Here is a 19,703-nt window from a genome sequence, read left to right on the forward strand (position 1 = left end):
TAGCTCATCTCTATGTGAAAAGAAAGTACTGATGTTTGAAAGTCTAGGCCAGGGCCAGGACCCTTAGGCATACTGGTTATTCACTATAAGGACTGGCCACAATTTCACAGATTATAGAATCCAGGAGTTGGAAAAACTTCAAAAGGTAGCCGAATTACAGATGTTTTGTCTGGGAATCTTGAAGGATGAAGAGCAGAGTCCCAGTAACAGCTCTGTCATTTAGAGGCTGTGTGCCCTTTGGAATGAGTTATTTAACTTAGCCAAACTACCATTTGCTCATCTCTAAAATGGTAGTATTATCTCCTTCAGGGGGTTGTTAGGACTAAATGAGTCCAATTTTTTTTTTTAAGATTTGATGTCTATTAAGACATCAAAAACAATTTTAAATTATAAAATAACTGCATAAAATAAAGAAGTAGTACTAGCTTCCTGGTGCAAGCCACAGTGAAAGAAAAAAGACAAAAAAAAGAAAAGATGCTACCTTGATATTAGGGGAAGGAACACTTAACTCCAGGTGTTAGTGGGACTGATGCTAACCAACTCTGAGGTTTTGAACAAGGCTGTCTTCCACTGTAGGCATCAGTTTTCTTTTCTTTTTTTTTAAGATTTTATTTATTTATTTGACAGAGATCACAAGCAGGCCGGGGGGGAGCAGGCTCCCCACCGAGCAGAGAGCCTGATGCAGGGCTCCATCCTAGGACCCTGGGATCACGACGACCTGAGCCAAAGGCAGAGCCCTTAACCCACTGAGCCACCCAGGCGCCCCGGCATCAGTTTTCTTATCTGCCAGATTAGGTATCTGGCTAGGTGAATTCTTTTTTTTTTTTTTTAAGATTTTTATTTATTTATTTGACAGAGAGATCACAAGTAGGCAGAGAGGCGGGTGAGGGGGTGGCGTAGGGGGAAGGCGGAGAAAGCAGGCTTCCTGCTGAGCAGAGAGCCTGATGCAGGGCTCTATCCCAGGACCCTGAGATCATGACCTGAGCTGAAGGCAGAGGCTTAACCCACTGAGCTGCCCAGGTGCCCCAGGCTAGGTGAATTCCAAGAGTTCTTCCAGCTCTAAAGATCCTAAGTGTACTTCCTTTCATTGTCCCTCTATTATTTACTTATGATGCAAATAACAGAACAGAAAACTCGTGTGCATAAAATAAGGTACCATTGTTGAATTGCCCTTTTTAAAGATTTTATTTATTTGAGAGAAAGAAAGAGTGAGCACAGAGGGAGAGGGAGAGGGAGAAGCAGACTCCCCCTAGAGTGGAGAGCCTGACCTGACACTGGGCTCCATCCCAGGACCCTGAGATCATGACCTGAGCTGAAGGCAGACGCTTAACCGACTGAGCCACCCAGGTGCCCCTGAATTGCCCTTTTGCGTTAACTCACATTTAAGTCCCAAAGTGGGAGTGAAAGGTCTCAATTAGCATCTCTTCCTTCAAAGAACTAGCTAGGCCTTCCTATTTAACTTTCTGTTAAGCTATTTCTGCTCATCAAGTAAGAATCTAAGAAGTTTCTGCTATTTCCGAGTCAGCAAAGTAATAGTTTGTTAATCTCCTTGGCATTAAGCTAAATACCTTTCACAAAATGGTATATAGGAGGCAGGTTGGGGCATTCAGGATTTTCCTCATATACCTATACCCATGGATTATTCCCTTCCAAAGTACATTTGCTACAGATGTATATAAACAGGTTACAAAAACATGTTATGCTTATTGGTGAATAGTAGTTTATATTTTCATTTTTTAAAAGATTTATTAGAGGGGCGCCTGGGTGGCTCAGTGGGTTAAAGCCTCTGCCTTCGGCTCAGGTCATGATCCCAGGGTCCTGGGATCGAGCCCCGCATCGGGCTCTCTGCTCAGCAGGGAGTCTGCTTCTCCCTCTCTCTCTGCCTGCTGCTCTGCCTACTTGTGATCTCTATCAAATAAATAAAATCTTTAAAAAAATAAAGATTTATTAGAGAGAGAGTGAGAGAGAGAGAGAATGAGATGGGAGAAGGTCAGAGGGAGAAGCAGACTCCCCATGGAGCTGGGAGCCTGATGCGGGACTCAATCCCAGGACTCCAGGATCATGACCTGAGCCAAAGGCAGTTGCTTAACCAACTGAGCCACCCAGGTGCACTATATTTTCATTTTTTTTAAGATTTTATTTATTTATTTATTTGACAGAGAGAGACAGTGAGAGAGGGACCACAAGTAGGGGGAGTGGGAGAGGGAGAAGCATGCTTTCCACTGAGCAGAGAGCCTGATGTGGGGCTCGATCCCAGGGCCCCAGGATCATGACCTGAGCTGAAAGATGCTTAATCGACTGAGGCACCCAGGGGCCCCTATATTTTCATTTAATAAACATTTTATTGAGTGTCTGCTATATGCCAGGCATGATGCTAGGTACTTTCCTTACATTATCTTTGATTTTCACATATTCTTCATGTCAGTTGGGGGTTTTCCTGCTAGGGATGGAGGTACATATTCACAGTGACCTCTGGTTCTGAGTGCCTACTGTGTGCTGGATTTCTACTAAGTTCATTTTACACTACAAAATAAGGAGGTTTGCTAATCATCTTGCCATGCTGCACATGCTGTGTCTCTGTGCTTTAAACAGGGTCCACCCAAGTGTGAAAGCTAGCCCTTGCTTCAGTTTACACATATATTATATTCACTTGAGGCATTTGTGCATGTGATAGATACTAACTGAAATGGAAGGATTTATTTGCAACATTACAAATAATTTTAAATCAACCCTAAATATCTCATACCACCTGGGATTTTTTTTTTCCATGTGGCCACTTAACCCCATAGAGAGAGACAATCTTTCATTGATTCTTTCTCAATTTGCCCTTATCTCTTAGATTTCCACCTAAACCCCACCTTCACTTCTTGTATTATTATTGAGGTAAAACTGATATATAAGATTACATTTTAGATGCACAACATAATTTGACACCTGTATGCACTACAAAATGATTATTACCAAAAGTCTAGTTTCAGTAGTAATCATGAATCACCATTCCTTTGACCCACTGTACCTATTTTGCCCAACCCCTTCCCCTCTGGTAACCATAAGTCTGTTCTTTGTGAGTTTGTTTTTATATTATTTTTTTTGTTTTCGATTCACATATGAGCACAATCATAGGGTATTTGTCTTTCTCTGCCTGACTTACTTCACTTAGAATATTGGCAAGGTCCATCCTTCTTATCACAAGTGGCAAGTTTTCATTCTTTATGGCTGGATAGTATTGCTCTGTGTATGTGTGTCTGTGTGTACCACATACTCTATCCATTCGTCTACTGATAGACATTTAGATTGTTTCCATATTTTGGCTATTATAAATAATGTGGCAATGAAGATAGGGGTGTATGTATCCTTTTGAATTAGTGACTTTGTATTCTTTTGATAAATACCCAGAAGTAGAACAGCCAGATAATATGATCAATTTCTTCTTAATTTTTTAAGAGATTTTATTTTATTTTAGAGAGAGAGTGGGGGGAGGGGTATGAGGAGAGGGAGAGAGAGAATCTCAAACTGACTCCATGCTGAGTATGGAGCCTGATGCAGGGCTCAGTCTCAAAACCGTGATATCCTAACCTGAGCTGAAACTAAGAGTTGGGCTTCCTCAACTGACTGAGCCATCCAGATGCCCCTATTCTTAATTTTTTGAGGAACCTTCACTACTGTTTTCTGGCATCCTATCTAACATTAGTTATTTCTTATCTTTTTGATAATAGCCATTCTAACAGGTGTGAGGTGGTATTTCATTGTGGTTTTGATTTGTATTTTCCTAATTACTAGTGGTTTTGAATATCTTTCATGTGCTTGTTGGCCATCTATATGTATTCTTTGGGAAAACGTCTTTTCATACTTTCTGGGCCCTCATTAAATTAGGTTTTTTTTTTTTTTTAATTGTTGAAGTGTAAGAGTTTTTCCTATATTTTGTCTATTAACCCCTTATCGGATATATGATTTGCAAATACCTTCTCCCATCGAATAGGTTGCCTTTTCATTTTGATGGTGGTTTCCTTTGCTGTGGAGAAGGTTTTTAGTTTGATGTAGTCCCATTGGTTTATTTTTGCTTTTGTTTTCCTTGCCATTGGAGTCAGATCCACAAACCTGTCACTAAGAACCCTATCAAGGAGCTTACTGCCTATGTTTTCTTCTCATTTTTATTGTTTCAGGTCTTAAATTCAAGTCTTTATTTTAATTTGTGTATCGTATAAGATAGTGGTCTAGTTTCTGTTCTTTTGCATATGGCTGTCGAGTTTTCCCCGAGCACCATTTTGAAGAGAATGTCCTTTCTCCATTGTATATTCTTGGTTCCTTTGTCATAAATTGTCTGTATATGTGTGGACTTAATTTCTGGGCTCTAAATTCTATTCTGTTGAACTGTGTCTGTCTTTATGCCAATACCATACTGTTTTGATTACTATATAGCTTTGTAGTATAGTTTGAAATCTAGGAGCATGATACCTCCAGGTTTGTTCTTCTTAAGATTGCACTGGCTGTTTGGGATCTTTTGTGGTTCCATACAAATTTCAGAATTATTCTCTTTCTATGAAAAATGTCTTTGGAAGTTTGATAGGGATTGCATTGTATCTGTAGATTCCTTTGGGTAGTATGGTCATTTTAGCAATATTAATTCTTCCAATCCATGAGCATGGGATAGCTTTCCTTTTATTTGTGTTGTCTTCAGCTTCTTCCGTCTTATGGTTTTCAGTGTACATGTTTTTCACCTCCTTAGTTACATTTATTCCTAGCTATTTTATTGTTACTGATACAATTATAAATGAGATTGCTTTCTTAGTTTCTCTTTTTGATAGTTGATTATTAGTATATGGAAATATAACAGATTTCTTATATTGATTTGGTATTCTACATCTTTAATGAATTCATTTATTGTAACAGCTGTTTTTTTTTTTTGGTGGAAACTAAAGGGTTTTATATATATAGTATCATGTCATCTGCAGTTTTACTTCTTCCTTTCCTATTTGTATGCATTTTATTCCACTTTCTTACCTTATTGCTGTGGCTAGGACATCCAGTTCTATGTTGAATAAAAGTGACAAGAGTGGGCATCCTTGTCTTGTTCCTGATCTAAGAGGAAAAACATTCAGTTTTTTCACCATTGAATATGATGTTAGCTGTGTGTTTGTCATATATAGCCTTTATTAGGTTGAGATATATTCCTTCTATACCCACTTTGTTGAGAGTTTTTATCATAAATGGATGTTGAATTTTGTCAGTGCTTTTTCTGCATCTACTGAGATGATCATATGATTATTCCTTCATTTTATTAATGTGGTGTATCAGGTTGATTGATTTGCAGATGTTGAACCATCCTTATATCCCTAAAATAAGTCCTACTTGATTGTGCTTAATGATCCTTTTACTGTTTTGTTTAATTCAGTTTGCTAATATTTTGTTGAGGATTTTTACATCTGTGTTTCTCAAAGATACTGGCCTGTAATTTTCTTTCTATGTAGTGTCCCTGTCTGTTTTTGGTATCATTAATGCTGGCCTTATAAAATGAGTTTGAAAATGTTCCTTCCTCTTCAATTTTTGGAAGAGTTTGAGAAGCATAGGTATTAAATACCCTTTGGATGTTTGGTGGAATTCACCAGTTAAACCATCTGGTCCTGGGCTTTTGTTTGTTGGGAGGTTTTTCATTACTGATTTAATCTCCTTACTAGAAACTGGTCTATTCAGATTTTCTATTCCTTCATAATCAGACTTGGAAGGTTGTGTATTACTTGGAATTTATCCATTTTTTTTCTAGGTTGTCTAACTTGTTGGCATATAATTGTAGTAGTTTCTTATGATCCTTGTATTTCTGTGGTATCAGTTATAAATTCTTTTTCATTTCTGATTTTATTTACTTGAACCTGCTCTCTTTTCTTGGTTAGTGTAAAAAAAGGTTTATCAATTTTGTTTATCTTTTCAGAGAACCAGCTCTTAGTTTTATTGATCTTTTCTATTGTCTTTTTAGTCTCTGTTTCACTTATTTCCACTGTGATCTTTATTATTTCCTTTAAGGTGTAAAGTTACTTGTTTGAGATTTTTCTTGTTTCTTGAGGTAGGCCTATATTACTATGAATTTCCCTCTTAGAGTGCTTTTATTACATCACATAGGTTTTTGGTATGTTGTATTTCTGTTTTCATTTGTCTCTAGGTATTTTTTTTTATTTTTTTCTTTTTTTTTCGGTGACTCATTGGTTGTTCAGTAGCATGTTTCATTTCTACATTTTTAGGTCTTTTTTCCACTTTAATTGATTTCTAGTTTTCTGCCATCATGGTTGGAAAAGATAGATGATGTGATTTCAATCTTTTTAAATTTGAGACTTATTTTGTGCCATAACATGTGACCTATCCTGGAGACTATTTCACGTGCACTTGAAAAGAATGTGTGTTCTGCTGTGTGAATGGAATGTTATATATATTATGTCCCATCTGATCTGATGTGTTGTTTAAGGCTGATGTTTTCTTATTGATTTTCGGTCCAGATGATCTATCCAAAGATGTAAATGGGGTGTTAAAGTTCCCTACCATTATTGTATTGCTGCCAATTTCTCCCTGTAGGCCTGTTAATATTTACTTTATATATACTGGTGCTTCTGTGATAGTTGCATGTATATTTGTAAATGTTATATCTTCTAGCTGGATTGACTCCTTTATTATGTAATGCCCTTCTTTATTACAATCCTTATTACAATCCTTTATTACGATCTTGTTTTCAAATCTGTTTGATCTGGTACGAGTATAGCTAGACCATCTTTCTTTTTTTTTTTCCATTTGCATGGAATATCTTTATCCCTTCACTTTTAGATGCTGTATCTTTACTTCTGAAGTGAGTCTGTTGTAGACAGCATAAAGTTGGGTCTTTTTTTTTTTTTTAATCCGTTCACCCATTCTGTGCCTTTTGATTGAAGAATCTAGTTCACTTACATTTAAAGTGATTATTGGTATGTATGTACTTACTGCCATTTTGTTACTTATTTTCTGGCACTTTTGGAAGAAACTACCAAAGAAACTACTTCCTTCCTTCCTCTCTTTCTCTTCCCTTGTGGTTTAATGGCTTTCTTTAGTGTTACATTTAGATTTCTTTCTTATTTTGTGTATTTACTAAAGTTTTTTCCTTGTGGTTATCATGATGTTTATATGTAACATAGTATGCATATAATGATTGGTTTTAAGTTGATAGGAACTTAAAATTGAACACATTCCAAAACTTTTTAGTCCCCTCCCCACATTTCATATCTTTGATGTCACATTTTGTATTTCTTTGGTTTTTTGCAATCCTTAAATAACTACTGTAGTCATAGTTAAATTTACTACTAATAGCTATTGATCTTATATTTGCTTTATAAATGATTAATCTATTTTTATTACATATTTATCTTTTCCAGTGAAATTTTTACTTTTGTAAATTTTCTTGTTGTTTGATTAGTGCTACTTCTTTTTAGCTTAAAGAAGTCCCTTTAACATTTCTTGTAAGGCTGAACTAATGGTCATGAACTTGTTCAGTTTTTTCTTATCTGAAAACATCTTAATCTTCCCTTTAATTCCAAATGATGACATTGCTGGGTAGAGAATTCTTGTTGGACTTTTTTTTTTAACTTCCAGCATTTAAATATGTCATATTACTCCCTTCTCACCTGAAAGATTCTTGTGAAAAATCTGCTGGTAGACTTATGGGGTTTCCTCTATAGGTAACAGGTTATTTTTCTCTTGCTGCTTTTAAAATCCTCTTTTTGTCTTTTAACTTTTACCATTTTAATTATAGTGTTTCTTGATGTGGATGTCTTTGGTTTCTTCTTGTTGAAATTCTCTGGAGTTTCTAGACCTTGTTCTTTCATTTGGAACATATTCCTCTCATTTTGCCTGATGCTCTGTGTTTATTTCTGTGAATTAAGAAAATCAGCTATCTCTCCCAGCCTTGAAGGAGTGGCCTTGTGTAAGAGATATCCCATAGAGCTTAGAAGTGCTCTGCCCCTGGCCAGCTGCACCAGGCCCTCAAGGGATGACCCCTGTGTGAACACTGCATTACTGCCTGCTTTGGTGGGGCCACAGCTCTGGCATGGAGATGGGTCGGGCCCTCAGTGGGGTATACTTTCTAGCACCAACAGGCTAGAGGAAGAGTTCCAAATTGTCACTGCCAGTACCAGTGTCAGCAAGTTAGGATGAGTTATCAAAAAATGGCACTTGCCAGTGTCTCCATCCCCCAGTAGAATCACAAGCTTCTGGCTCTCTGTTGGACACTTCAAACTGGTGTTTTTACATTGGGTCTGGTGGTGATTGAATCTGTGCATGAGCCTTTTGAGAGGGTATTCTCTGTTCCCTATATTTCTGGAACTAATCCCAGTTAGTTTTCAAAGCCAGGCATTTTGGGGGCTTATCTCACCTATGCAAGATGTAGGGGCTGAGGTGCCTAATGTGAAGCACAGACCCATTGCTTCTTAGGGAAAAGCTCCATATTTGTGAGATCCCTCTCAATTGTGGATCACTGTGTCTGGGGTGGGTTTGTTTTGTTTGTCTGATTTTGGTGAGAACATGTCTCTGCCTCTCTCACCCATATTGATGCTATTCTTTTATCCTTTGTTATGGAGGTTCTGTTTATCAAGTTTTCAGCTCTTTTTCAGAGGAAATTATTCCATATATTGTATAAGTAATTTGTCGTGTCTGTGGGAGGAAGTGAGTTCAGGATCTTCCTACATCACCATCTTGAATCCCCCAACTTCACTTCTGACCTAGTTATGCATATTTTAGTCCTTATTCTTAAAATGAGCCCTGGACTTGCTTTTTCGTAACTGGAATGGTGTACATATATGTTCAGTGAAACAAGAAAGGCTTATTACTTTCAGAATCCACCCTCCTTGTAATAAGGCAGTAGTGGTTATAAACAACAGTTTTCCCCCTAATGCGAAATAGCACTGTATGGATTGGTATTATCCTCATCTTATAGGTGAGTGAAGAAGTTCAACAATTTAATTACCTGTTCAGGATTATTCACTTAGTAAATGACAAACAGAAATTTTGAATCTAGGTCCATTTAAATCCAAATCCTGTCTACTTTCTACCAAACAAGACACGATTCAAAAAGGAAATGGGAAAAGATGCATTTTAAGATACTCAAAGGCTGAAAACAGGAAAATTGCTTTGAAAATTCATAGCATCTGAATCCATTTGGAATGGATTTGTCATTGTAGCTCAAAGGTGCTGTTTAAGAATGTAGGGAAACATAAGTGAAAAGTTTTAGTAATTTGAAAATTCTGCCTGATAGCACATAAATGGGACAGTTATTATGGTTAATTACATTATATCTTTAAAAATTCACTTATACATTTACTTGTACCAGATAGATATTTATTAATCCTCTCTACCTTTTTCATCCTATTCCTTTTAAAAATAGTTTTTTTCTAATATGTGCTGTTTCTATTACAGAGACAATTAAAGGCGGATGCTAAAAAAGCTATTGGAAGGCTTCAACTACGTACACTGAAACAAGGAGACAAGGTACATATTCGACTTTTAAATGCTGTTTGTTTTCAAGCAATGCTACCAAGTTATTGTTAAAACTAAATGTTCTTTCAAAGTATGCTTTTCATGGAATTTATAAATCTTACTGACTTTTTAAAATCTTTTTGATGATGGAGGTAAGTAGCCTGAATAATAGCCGTTGGCCCCCATAGATATCTAGGTTTTAATCCCTGGAACCTGTAAATATTACCTTATATGGCAGAAACCCGATTTAGCAGATGAAATTAAGTTAAGGATCTTGAGATGGGGAGATTATCCTGGATTATCCAGGTGGGTTCTAAATGTAATCACATTTGATTGTTGTTATAAGAAGGAGGAAAAGGGAGAATTGACTCCATTGCAATAGAATATTTGGCAATGGAAGTAAGAGGTTATAGTGATGCAAGAAAGGGGCCATGCGCCAAGGAATACAGACAGCCTTTAGAAGCTAGAAAAGACAAGGAAATGGATTCTCCCATGAAGCTTCCATAAGGAATATAGCACTACCAACACACTGACTCTTAGACTTCTGATTTCCAGAACAACAACAAAAAAATACACTTGTGTTATTTTAAGCCACAAAGTTATGGTCATTTTTTACCACAAAAACAGGAAACTAAACAATGCCAGCTAACAGTTGCACTTTATTTGAACATCCATTTTTAGATTACAGCAGTTAAGAACTACCTTTGGTGTGTAAAACAGGTATCAGAAAACAGCTATAGAATGTATTGAATTAAAAATTACCATTTATAATAGCACCTGAACCATTCTGTACTTAGGTATAAATCTTGCAAAATATGAACACAATCTGTGTGCTGAAAACTGGAAAACACCAATGAAAGAAATCAAAGAAGACCCAAATAAATGGAGAGATATGCCATGTTCATAGGTCAGAAGACTCACTGTTGTCAATATGTCAGACCCCCCAACTAGCCCATTGATTCAATGCAGTTCCAATTAAAATCTTAGCGGGATCTTTTTTATTTATTGACAGGTTGATGCTAAGTTTATATGGAAAAACAAAAGAACTAGAGTAACCAAAACAATTTTTTTAATGAAGAACAAATTTGGATGACTCATATTGCCTAATTTGCAGCATTATTTTAAAGATATAGTAGTCAATATAGTGTAGTATTGGAGAAGGGATAGACCTTTAGATCAATGGAACAGAAGAGAGTCTAGGTATAGACCCACACATATACGGTCAATTGATTTTTAACAAAGGTACACAGGCAATTAAATGGAAAAAGTATAGTCAATTATTGGCTATCCATGTGCAATGATTGGCTATCCTTATGCCAAAAACATGAACCTCAATCCGTACTTCATACCGTCTGTAAAATTTAGGTCAAAATATGTCACAGACCTAAATATAAAACCTAGAACTATGAAATTCTTAGAAGAAAGCTGTGGATAGAAATATCTTCAAGACGTGGGTTAGGCACAGATTACTTAGATATGACAGCAAAAACAAGCCCATTGAAGAAAGCAACAGAAATCTGACTTTGTCAAAATTAAGAACTTTTATTTTTTTAACATGGTTAAGAGAATGAAAAGACAAGCCACAGACTGGGTGAAAATATTTGCAAATCACATACCTGACAAGGGGCTATATCTAGACTATATAAAGAACTCTCAAACTCAGTAGTAAGAAGACAAACAGCATAGGGAAAAGGGGGTGAAACAGGTATTTACCGAAGAAAATAGATGGATAGCAAATACGCACATAAAAAAGATGCTCAATATCATTGGTCATTAGGGAAGTACAAATTAAAACCACAGTGAGATGCCACAGCACATTCATCAAAATGGCTTAAACCAGTACAACTGACAATACCCAAGAGCTGGCCAGATGTGGAACAACTGGAACTGTTATGCATTTTGCTGGTGAGAATGCAATGTATAGCCAGTTTCGAAAACAATTTGGCAGTTCTTTTTGAAGCCAAAAATAACACTTTCCAAAGAACCCAGAAATCTCAACTACTAGTATTTAACCTAGAAGGAAAAAAAAAACATGTTCACATAAAAACCTGTACATAATTGTTCATGGAAGCTTTACTCATAATCACCAAAAATGGAAAGAACCCAAATGTTCTTCTAATGGTGAGTGGATGAATGAACTGTAGCACATCCACATCATAGAATACCATTTAGCAATACAGAAGGGTGTGTGGAGACCCTCATGATACGCTTAATATCTGAGATGAGTATTAAATGTATTGTGTTAAGTGAAAGAAGCCAAACTCATAAGGCAATATAATACACGATTCCATTTATATGGCATTTGAGAAAAGCAAAAACTATAGGATCTGAAAACAGATTAGTGGTTGCCAGAGGATGGGAATGGGAGTAGAGGTTAACTACAAAGGAGTATAGAGGAATTCGTTGGGGTCACAGAACTATCCTATATCTTAATTGCAGTGAGTATTGAATAACTGCATATTTGTTCACACCTGTAAAACTGCATATTAAAAACCGTGAATTTCACCACATGTGAATTATGCCTTAATTTTTTCTTAAATGGGAAAACATGGCTATAGAACTTGTACAAATGGCATTTTAAATAAATGCTACCTATTCCTCTTTGTATTGTCCCTCTTTTGGTTGACTTTATTCTCTTACCTTTTTAAGCCTAAATGATCTTCAAATTTCAGTTGTAAAGAGTGTTATCAATTGTGGTCACAATGTTTTCCATTAGAGCCTCAGACCTTATTCATATTATTTCTGAAAGTTTGTACACTTCGACCACCTACTTCCTATTTCCCCCATCCTCCAGCTTCTGGCAACCACTTTTCCACTCTTTGTTTCCGGAAGTTTGAACTTTTTTTAGATTACAGTTAAGTTTAAGTAATTCTACATTGCTTATTGAAAGAATCTATGCAATTTAAGTGCATATATATCCTGATCTTGCTTTGTAGTTTAATGTATCTTTTCTTATCCATCAGAGTAACAATAACTATTTGCTCATAGGAAATTGGCCCTGATGGAGATAGTTGTGCTGTGTGTATTGAACTATATAAACCAAATGATTTGGTGCGCATCTTAACCTGCAAGTAAGTTTGATTTTCCTTTATATCATCAATAAGAATATCTAGCTTATTGAAATGATTGGAATGAAGGAAACTACTTTGAATGTTTCCAAATTGATGTAAAGAAAGTATTCATTTTCATTTAAATAAAAGTGAATGCTTTATATATTAACATCATTGAAATTGGTATAAGGCTAATTATATAGCGTTCCCATAATCTGGTACAATTTGGGAACTATTTCCATATAAAACTATGAACCTAGCTAGCACCGTAATTTATACATACACACACACACACACACACACAACTGTATTATTTAATTTAAAATCATTTTAACAATCCTAATGAGGGAAAAAAGTAAAATCAACTTAGGGAGCACCTATTTAGAAGTCTTCATTCTTTAGTTTTCGTTTATCCTTCTCCTGGAAGTTGTTAACACTCTTGGTTTTAGCTATTAAATAGTGGTGTTCTTAGAACTTATCACATGACCTAAAGTATCAGCATTATCTTGTACTCTGTACTATATTGTACTATATGAGAATGACTGTGCTATTTTTGGAGTTGGGGGATGACAAGATAATAAAGATCTGAAATACTGAACAAAGTCTTAGGTTGGGTAACAACCGTTTTTGAAGTAGTAAGTATTGAAAAAAAATTTTTTTTAAGCTAACATAATGAAGCTTTTATATTTTAAAAAGTACCGTGTCGTGTAACTTCCAAATTTTGTTTCTATGGCTCCTTTGTAGTGTTTATGCTGTAATGGTGTGTTTAAAAGAAAAAAAGACATCTATTAAAATATGAAACAAAAATATAGGGTAACCTGTTAGTATATTAAGCCAAGTGTTGTTGCTATTTCACAACTGATAACCAAATTATGTGTTTTTTTTCTTTCATTAGCCATATTTTCCATAAGACATGTGTTGACCCATGGCTGTTAGAACACAGGACTTGCCCCATGTGCAAATGTGACATACTCAAAGCTCTGGGAATTGAGGTAAACATTGCTGAACTATTTATATGAAGGAACTTAAGTTATTTATGTACCTGGGCCTTCAGGAGAGTAACATCCTTAGTTCTTAGCGTAATATGCTAGTCTTGTGATTTATATCAAAAATTGGACCTATTTACATCATAATGACAGTAAGGTGCCATGTTGGACTACCTCCATTTTCGTTCTTCTTTCCTCTTATTATTTGGTCGGAATTTTAAGTGATGACCATAGAAACTACCAACTGGTTTGTGGTAGATCTTGCATTTTTGGTCTTACTATTGCACAGCAACCAAACTTGTAGTCAGATGAGCATCTGTATTTTGAAAAAGTATAATAAATATTAAATTATAATTGTATTTCATAAATGAAATAAAACTTGCCTATTTTACAATACACGAACAACAGAAAGTCAAGCTCAATAAAATCTTCCTGATTTCAGGAGATACAGAGGGGATACTGATTCCCAAATCCCTTAGGGGACAGCATGAGATGTTGTTGTTAAATAAATGTTTTATTTATGAATAATTTTTGATTTACAGAAAAGTTGCAAAGACAATACAGAGAATTCCCTCATACCCCTCACCCAGTTTTTACTATGGTTAATATTTTGCATTACTGTGATATGTTTGTCAAAAGTAAGAAACTGACATTTGGTCATTACTATTAACTAAACTTCAGACTTCATTTGAATTTTGCCGGAAACTGCCTTTTGAAAACTGCTGGAGGTGAACTTGATTCAGGGTAGAGGTTTTTTTGTATTTTTGGTTTTGTTTAGTGCCTATCCTATAGCAGGCATTGTATTGTGAAGCACTGGGATCACCCAGATGAACGTCAGATGTGAAAGCAATCTGTCTATAATATTTTCCACCCCATTTTTGACCCAGTTACTCCAACTGCTCTGGCTGGGACCAGCAAGCGATTTGTGTGATCGTCAAAAGGGATTATAGGTTTAAAAGGTTAAGAAGCATTGCCGTAATAAGTTACCTATGAAGAAACTTTGTAATGACATGTCAGGGGGAAACATGTACTCTGAGAGTCTTTTAATTTGTTCCAATGCTTTCCAAAGGTGGATGTTGAAGATGGATCGGTGTCTTTACAAGTCCCCGTTTCCAATGAAACATCAAATAGTGCATCTCCTCATGAAGAGGATAATCGCAGTGAGACTGCATCGTCTGGCTATGCTTCTGTTCAGGGAGCAGATGAACCACCTTTAGATGAACATGTGCAGTCTGCAAGTAAGCACCATGCTGAGGGGCAGTGAGTGCCCCGCAAATGATCCATTGTGAAGCATATGCCTGGCAGAGTGCTCCTGCTTTTTGTTTCTTCCTTTCATTCTTTAAATGAAAGTAAAAAACATTCCAGGTTTTTTCTAGTGACAATGATGCAGTGCAGGACACATCCCTACCTTAACTTAATATGTACATATTCAAGTGCATGTGAAATAGATGAAATGTATCAGGAGTGGGCATTATTCACAGACTAAAAAGATTTTTTTATAGGATAGCTTCTCTCTGATGCATTTAGTATTGGTTATTAACTTACAGAGGCTGAGAAGGAACTTTAAACTTTAGAAGCCATTGTTTATTGTAGAGCAATCAGAAACTAAGATAAATGAGTTCTGAAATGATAAAAAAGAATTCAGTTAACAAAAGCTTGATTTATACACAACTTCTTAGGAACCCATTTTTGCACAGATCAGAAACTGCATAAGAATATGTGCTGCCACCTGTTGATTATTTACCATGAGGTGAACGAACTGTGGAAACTAAAATTGAACATATTATTTTCAAACTTCATGTGAATCAGTGTTGTAACTTAGTAATGTTGTACCAGTGGAGAAATTTCAGGGAATTTTATTACTTTTTTTCCTTATGAAGAGAAAACCCTCATATAGAAATTAGTTTCCTTTTCTTCAACTCCCACATTTTTCATGGTTTTTGTTGATTTGATGGTTTTCTCAATACTCATCTTGAAGTAACCTAATCCTAGCATAGATGTAGAAGAAAACTAAATGTTAAGATGACTTGTGAGAGTTTGAGCTTCCTATTAATATAAACCTTTATCCTCAGTAGACTTAGCAATACAATACACATCATTGCTGAAAATGTCATGGGGAATACTGTCATGCAAATGTATACTTCGTATTTCTTGTAATCTAATCTTCATACATTTCCTGGAGTACAAAATACTCATGAGAATCTTAATAATCTGTGGATTATTCTACCTACAATAGAGAATCATTGTCTGTTTGCCCAGCTGATTTTTTTGTTTCCATAACTGTATGGTAATAGAATTCAGTGATGATAAAGGAGAGCGTACAGGATAATTCAGTTTATGGCTAGGTTTGTTTTTTTTTAAAGTTCCAATCTACTTTTTTAATGTGTTTTGTTCTTCTTATGAGGCAGGGAGGTATACAGAACAGTTTTTGCAGAGAATTTGACAAGCAAATGAAATGATAATCCACAGTCCTCCCCCTATATTTTTTATCTGCATGAATAACATCCACATTTCTCCCCCCATATTCTTTATCTGGATGTAGTAACACACATTCAGGTCCCTCAAACCAGAAACTAGGGAGATCTTAGTTTCTTCCCTCTCTTTCTTATTGATTCAGTATCCCTTTTCTTTAATCCATCCCCTAATTCCCAACTTTAGTTACACAGTCATAGTTTGAGCCACTGTTTTCTCTCTGCTCATTCCTTCCACTCTTCTTCCCCCTCCCAAGAAACTGAGGAAGACTGTTTCGTGGGGGGGGATGGTCTAATTCCTGTTCCCCCTTTAAAATTTACCCTCCTTTGAAAAGCCTCTCTTGACTCACTTGTGCAGCCCTACTGTTGGCTTCCATAGACCTTCTATCATTGCATTTATTGTACTGAATTGTATTAAAACTTTTAAATGTTCCTTTGGATAAAAACAGTGTCTTATTAGTCACTATTGTATATCCAGCACTGAGAACAGCCCACCACAAAGGAATTCTCAAATAAATGTTGAATGAATTACCATATAGAGTAGACTTTAATTTTATCTATGATTATGTATTACTAGTTTGGATATCTTGCTTATTAGCTATTGATTATTGCGGTGATAGTTGTTTTAAATAACTTTGGAAACAGAGTTGAGTAGTTAGTGTCTGTTTGTCCCAACATTGCAATAAGTTCTGTTAGAGCACTGGTTTTAAAACTTAGGCGTGCATCAAGTCACCTGGAGGGCTTGTTAAAACAGATGGGCTGTCAGGACCTGATGGATTCCCTGGGAATTCTACCAAACTTTCAAAGAAGAAATAACACCTATTCTCCTGAAGCTGTTTCAAAATATTGAAGCAGAAGGAAAACTTCCAGACTCTTTCTATGAAGCCAGCATTACCCTGATCCCCAAACTAGGCAAAGACCCTACCAGAAAGGAGAATTTCAGACCAATATCACTGATGAATATGGATGCTAAGATTCTAAACAATATCCTAGCAAACAAGATCCAACAACGCATTAAAAAGATTATCCACCATGACCAGGTGGGATTCATCCCTGGGCTACAAGGATGGTTCAACATTTGCAAATCAATCAATGTGATAGAACAAATTAATAAGAGAAGAGAGAAGACCCACATGGCCCTCTCAATTGATGCAGAAAAAGCATTTGACAAAATCCAGCATCCGTTCCTGATTAAAACGCTTCAAAGTATAGGGATAGAGGGAACATTCCTGAACTTCATAAAATCTATCTATGAAAGACCCACAGCAAATATCATCCTCAATGGGAAAAAGCTTGCAGCCTTCCTGTTGAGATCAGGAACACGACAAGGATGCCCACTCTCACCACTCTTGTTCAACATAGTATTAGAAGTCCTAGCAACAGCAATCAGACAACAACGAGAAATAAAAGGTATCCAAATTGGCAATGAAGAAGTCACACTCTCTCTTCGCAGATGACATGATTCTTTATATGGAAAACCCAAAAGACTCCACCCCCAAACTACTAGAACTCATACAGCAATTCAGTAACGTGGCAGGATACAAAGTCAACGTACAGAAATCAGTGGCTTTCTTATACACTAACAATGCAAATACAGAAAGGGAAATTAGAGAATCGATTCCATTTACTATAGCACCAAGAACCATAAGATACCTGGGAATAAACCTAACCAAAGAGGTAAAGGAAATGTACTCGAGGAACTACAGAACACTCATGAAAGAAATTGAAGAAGACACAAAAATATGGAAGACCATTCCATGCTCTTGGATCGGAAGAATAAACATTGTTAAAATGTCTATACTGCCTAGAGCAATCTATACTTTTAATGCCATTCTGATCAAAATTCCACCGGTATTTTTCAAAGAGCTGGAGCAAACAATCCCAAAATTTGTATGGAATCAGAAGAGACCCCGAATCGCTAAGGAAATGTTGAAAAACAAAAATAAAACTGGGGGCATCACGTTACCTGATTTCAAGCTTTCCTACAAAGCCGTGATCACCAAGACAGCATGGTACTGGCATAAAAACAGACACATAGACCAGTGGAACAGAGTAGAGAGCCCAGATATGGACCCTCAACTCTATGGTCAATTAATCTTCGACAAAACAGGAAAAAATATACAGTGGAAAAAAGACAATCTCGTCAATACATGGTGCTGGGAAAACTGGACAGCTATATGCAGAAGAATGAAACTCGACCATTCTCTTACACCGTACACAAAGATAAACTCAAAATGGATAAAAGATCTCAACGTGAGACAGGAATCCATCAGAATACAAGAGGAGAACATAGGCAGTAACCTCTTTGATATCAGCCACAGCAACTTCTTTCAAGATATGTCTCCAAAGGCAAAGGAAACAAAAGCAAAGATGAACTTTTGGGACTTCATCAAGATCAAAAGCTTCTGCACAGCAAAGGAAACAGTCAAGAAAACAAAGAGACAACCCACGGAATGGGAGAAGATATTTGCAAATGACAGTACAGACAAAAGGTTGATATCCAGTATCTATAAAGAACTCCTCAAACTCAACACACACAAAACAGACAATCATATCAAAAAATGGGCAGAAGATATGAACAGACACTTCTCCAATGAAGACATACAAATGGCTATCAGACACATGAAAAAAATGTTCATCATCACTAGCCATCAGGGAGATTCAAATTAAAACCACATTGAGATACCACTGTACACCAGTTAGAATGGCCAAAATGAGCAAGACAGGAAACAACATGTGTTGGAGAGGATGTGGAGAAAGGGGAACCCTCTTACACTGGTGGTGGGAATGCAAGTTGGTGCAGCCACTTTGGAGAACAGTGTGGAGATTCCTCAAGAAATTAAAAATAGAGCTTCCCTATGACCCTGCAATTGCACTACTGGGTATTTACCCCGAAGATACAGATGTAGTGAAAAGAAGGGCCATCTGTACCCCAATGTTTATAGCAGCAATGGCCACGGTCGCCAAACTGTGGAAAGAACCAAGATGCCCTTCAACGGACAAATGAATAAGGAAGATGTGGTCCATATACAGTATGGAGTAGTATGCCTCCATCAGAAAGGATGAATACCCAACTTTTGTAGCAACATGGACAGGACTGGAAGAGATTATGCTGAGTGAAATAAGTCAAACAGAGAATATCAATTATCATATGGTTTCACTTATTTGTGGAGCATAACAAATAGCATGGAGGACAAGGGGAGATGGAGAGGAGAAGGGGGTTGAGGGAAATTGGAAGGGGAGGTGAACCATGAGAGACTATGGACTCTGAAAAACAATCTGAGGGTTTTGAAGGGGCAGGGAGTGGGAGGTTGTGGGATCCAGGTGGTGGGTATTGGAGAGGGCATGGATTGCATGGAGCACTTGGTGTGGTGCAAAAATAATGAATACTTTTATGCTGAAAAAATTAAAAAATTTAAATAAATGCTCGATGCATTAAAAAAAAAACAAAACAGATGGGCTGCCACCTCTTTCTGACTCAGGAGGTTCGGAGCAGGGCCTGAGAATTTTTGTTTCTATTAAGTTCCTAGGTGATACTGATGCTGTGGGTCCAGGGACCACACTTTGAGAACCACTAAATTAAGGGCCCTAGTTCTTAACCCTAGCTGCACATTAAAATCACTCAAGAGAAACTTTAAACATTACTGATGCCTGGGCTCTTCCCCAGAATGGTTAAATCAGATCCATGAGGGGTGGGGCCCACGTTTTTTTTT

At 36.6% G+C, this 19,703-nt stretch overlaps 1 protein-coding gene across 2 annotated transcripts in view; it reads left to right on the forward strand.

Annotated features, from left to right (window-relative positions):
* RNF128 (ring finger protein 128) overlaps positions 1-19,703 on the forward strand; it is a 100,206-nt gene that overhangs the window by 73,711 nt on the left and 6,792 nt on the right. For both annotated transcript variants that reach the window (XM_032837086.1, XM_032837085.1), the window contains exons 3-6: positions 9,424-9,495; positions 12,472-12,554; positions 13,429-13,525; positions 14,589-14,757. In XM_032837086.1, the coding sequence (XP_032692977.1) occupies positions 9,424-9,495; positions 12,472-12,554; positions 13,429-13,525; positions 14,589-14,757 (421 nt within the window). The remainder of the gene's footprint in view (positions 1-9,423; positions 9,496-12,471; positions 12,555-13,428; positions 13,526-14,588; positions 14,758-19,703) is intronic.

This window comes from Lontra canadensis, unplaced genomic scaffold (genome assembly GCF_010015895.1).
Source record: "Lontra canadensis isolate GAN:19392208 unplaced genomic scaffold, GSC_riverotter_1.0 scaffold96, whole genome shotgun sequence".
Lineage (NCBI taxonomy): Eukaryota > Metazoa > Chordata > Mammalia > Carnivora > Mustelidae > Lontra > Lontra canadensis.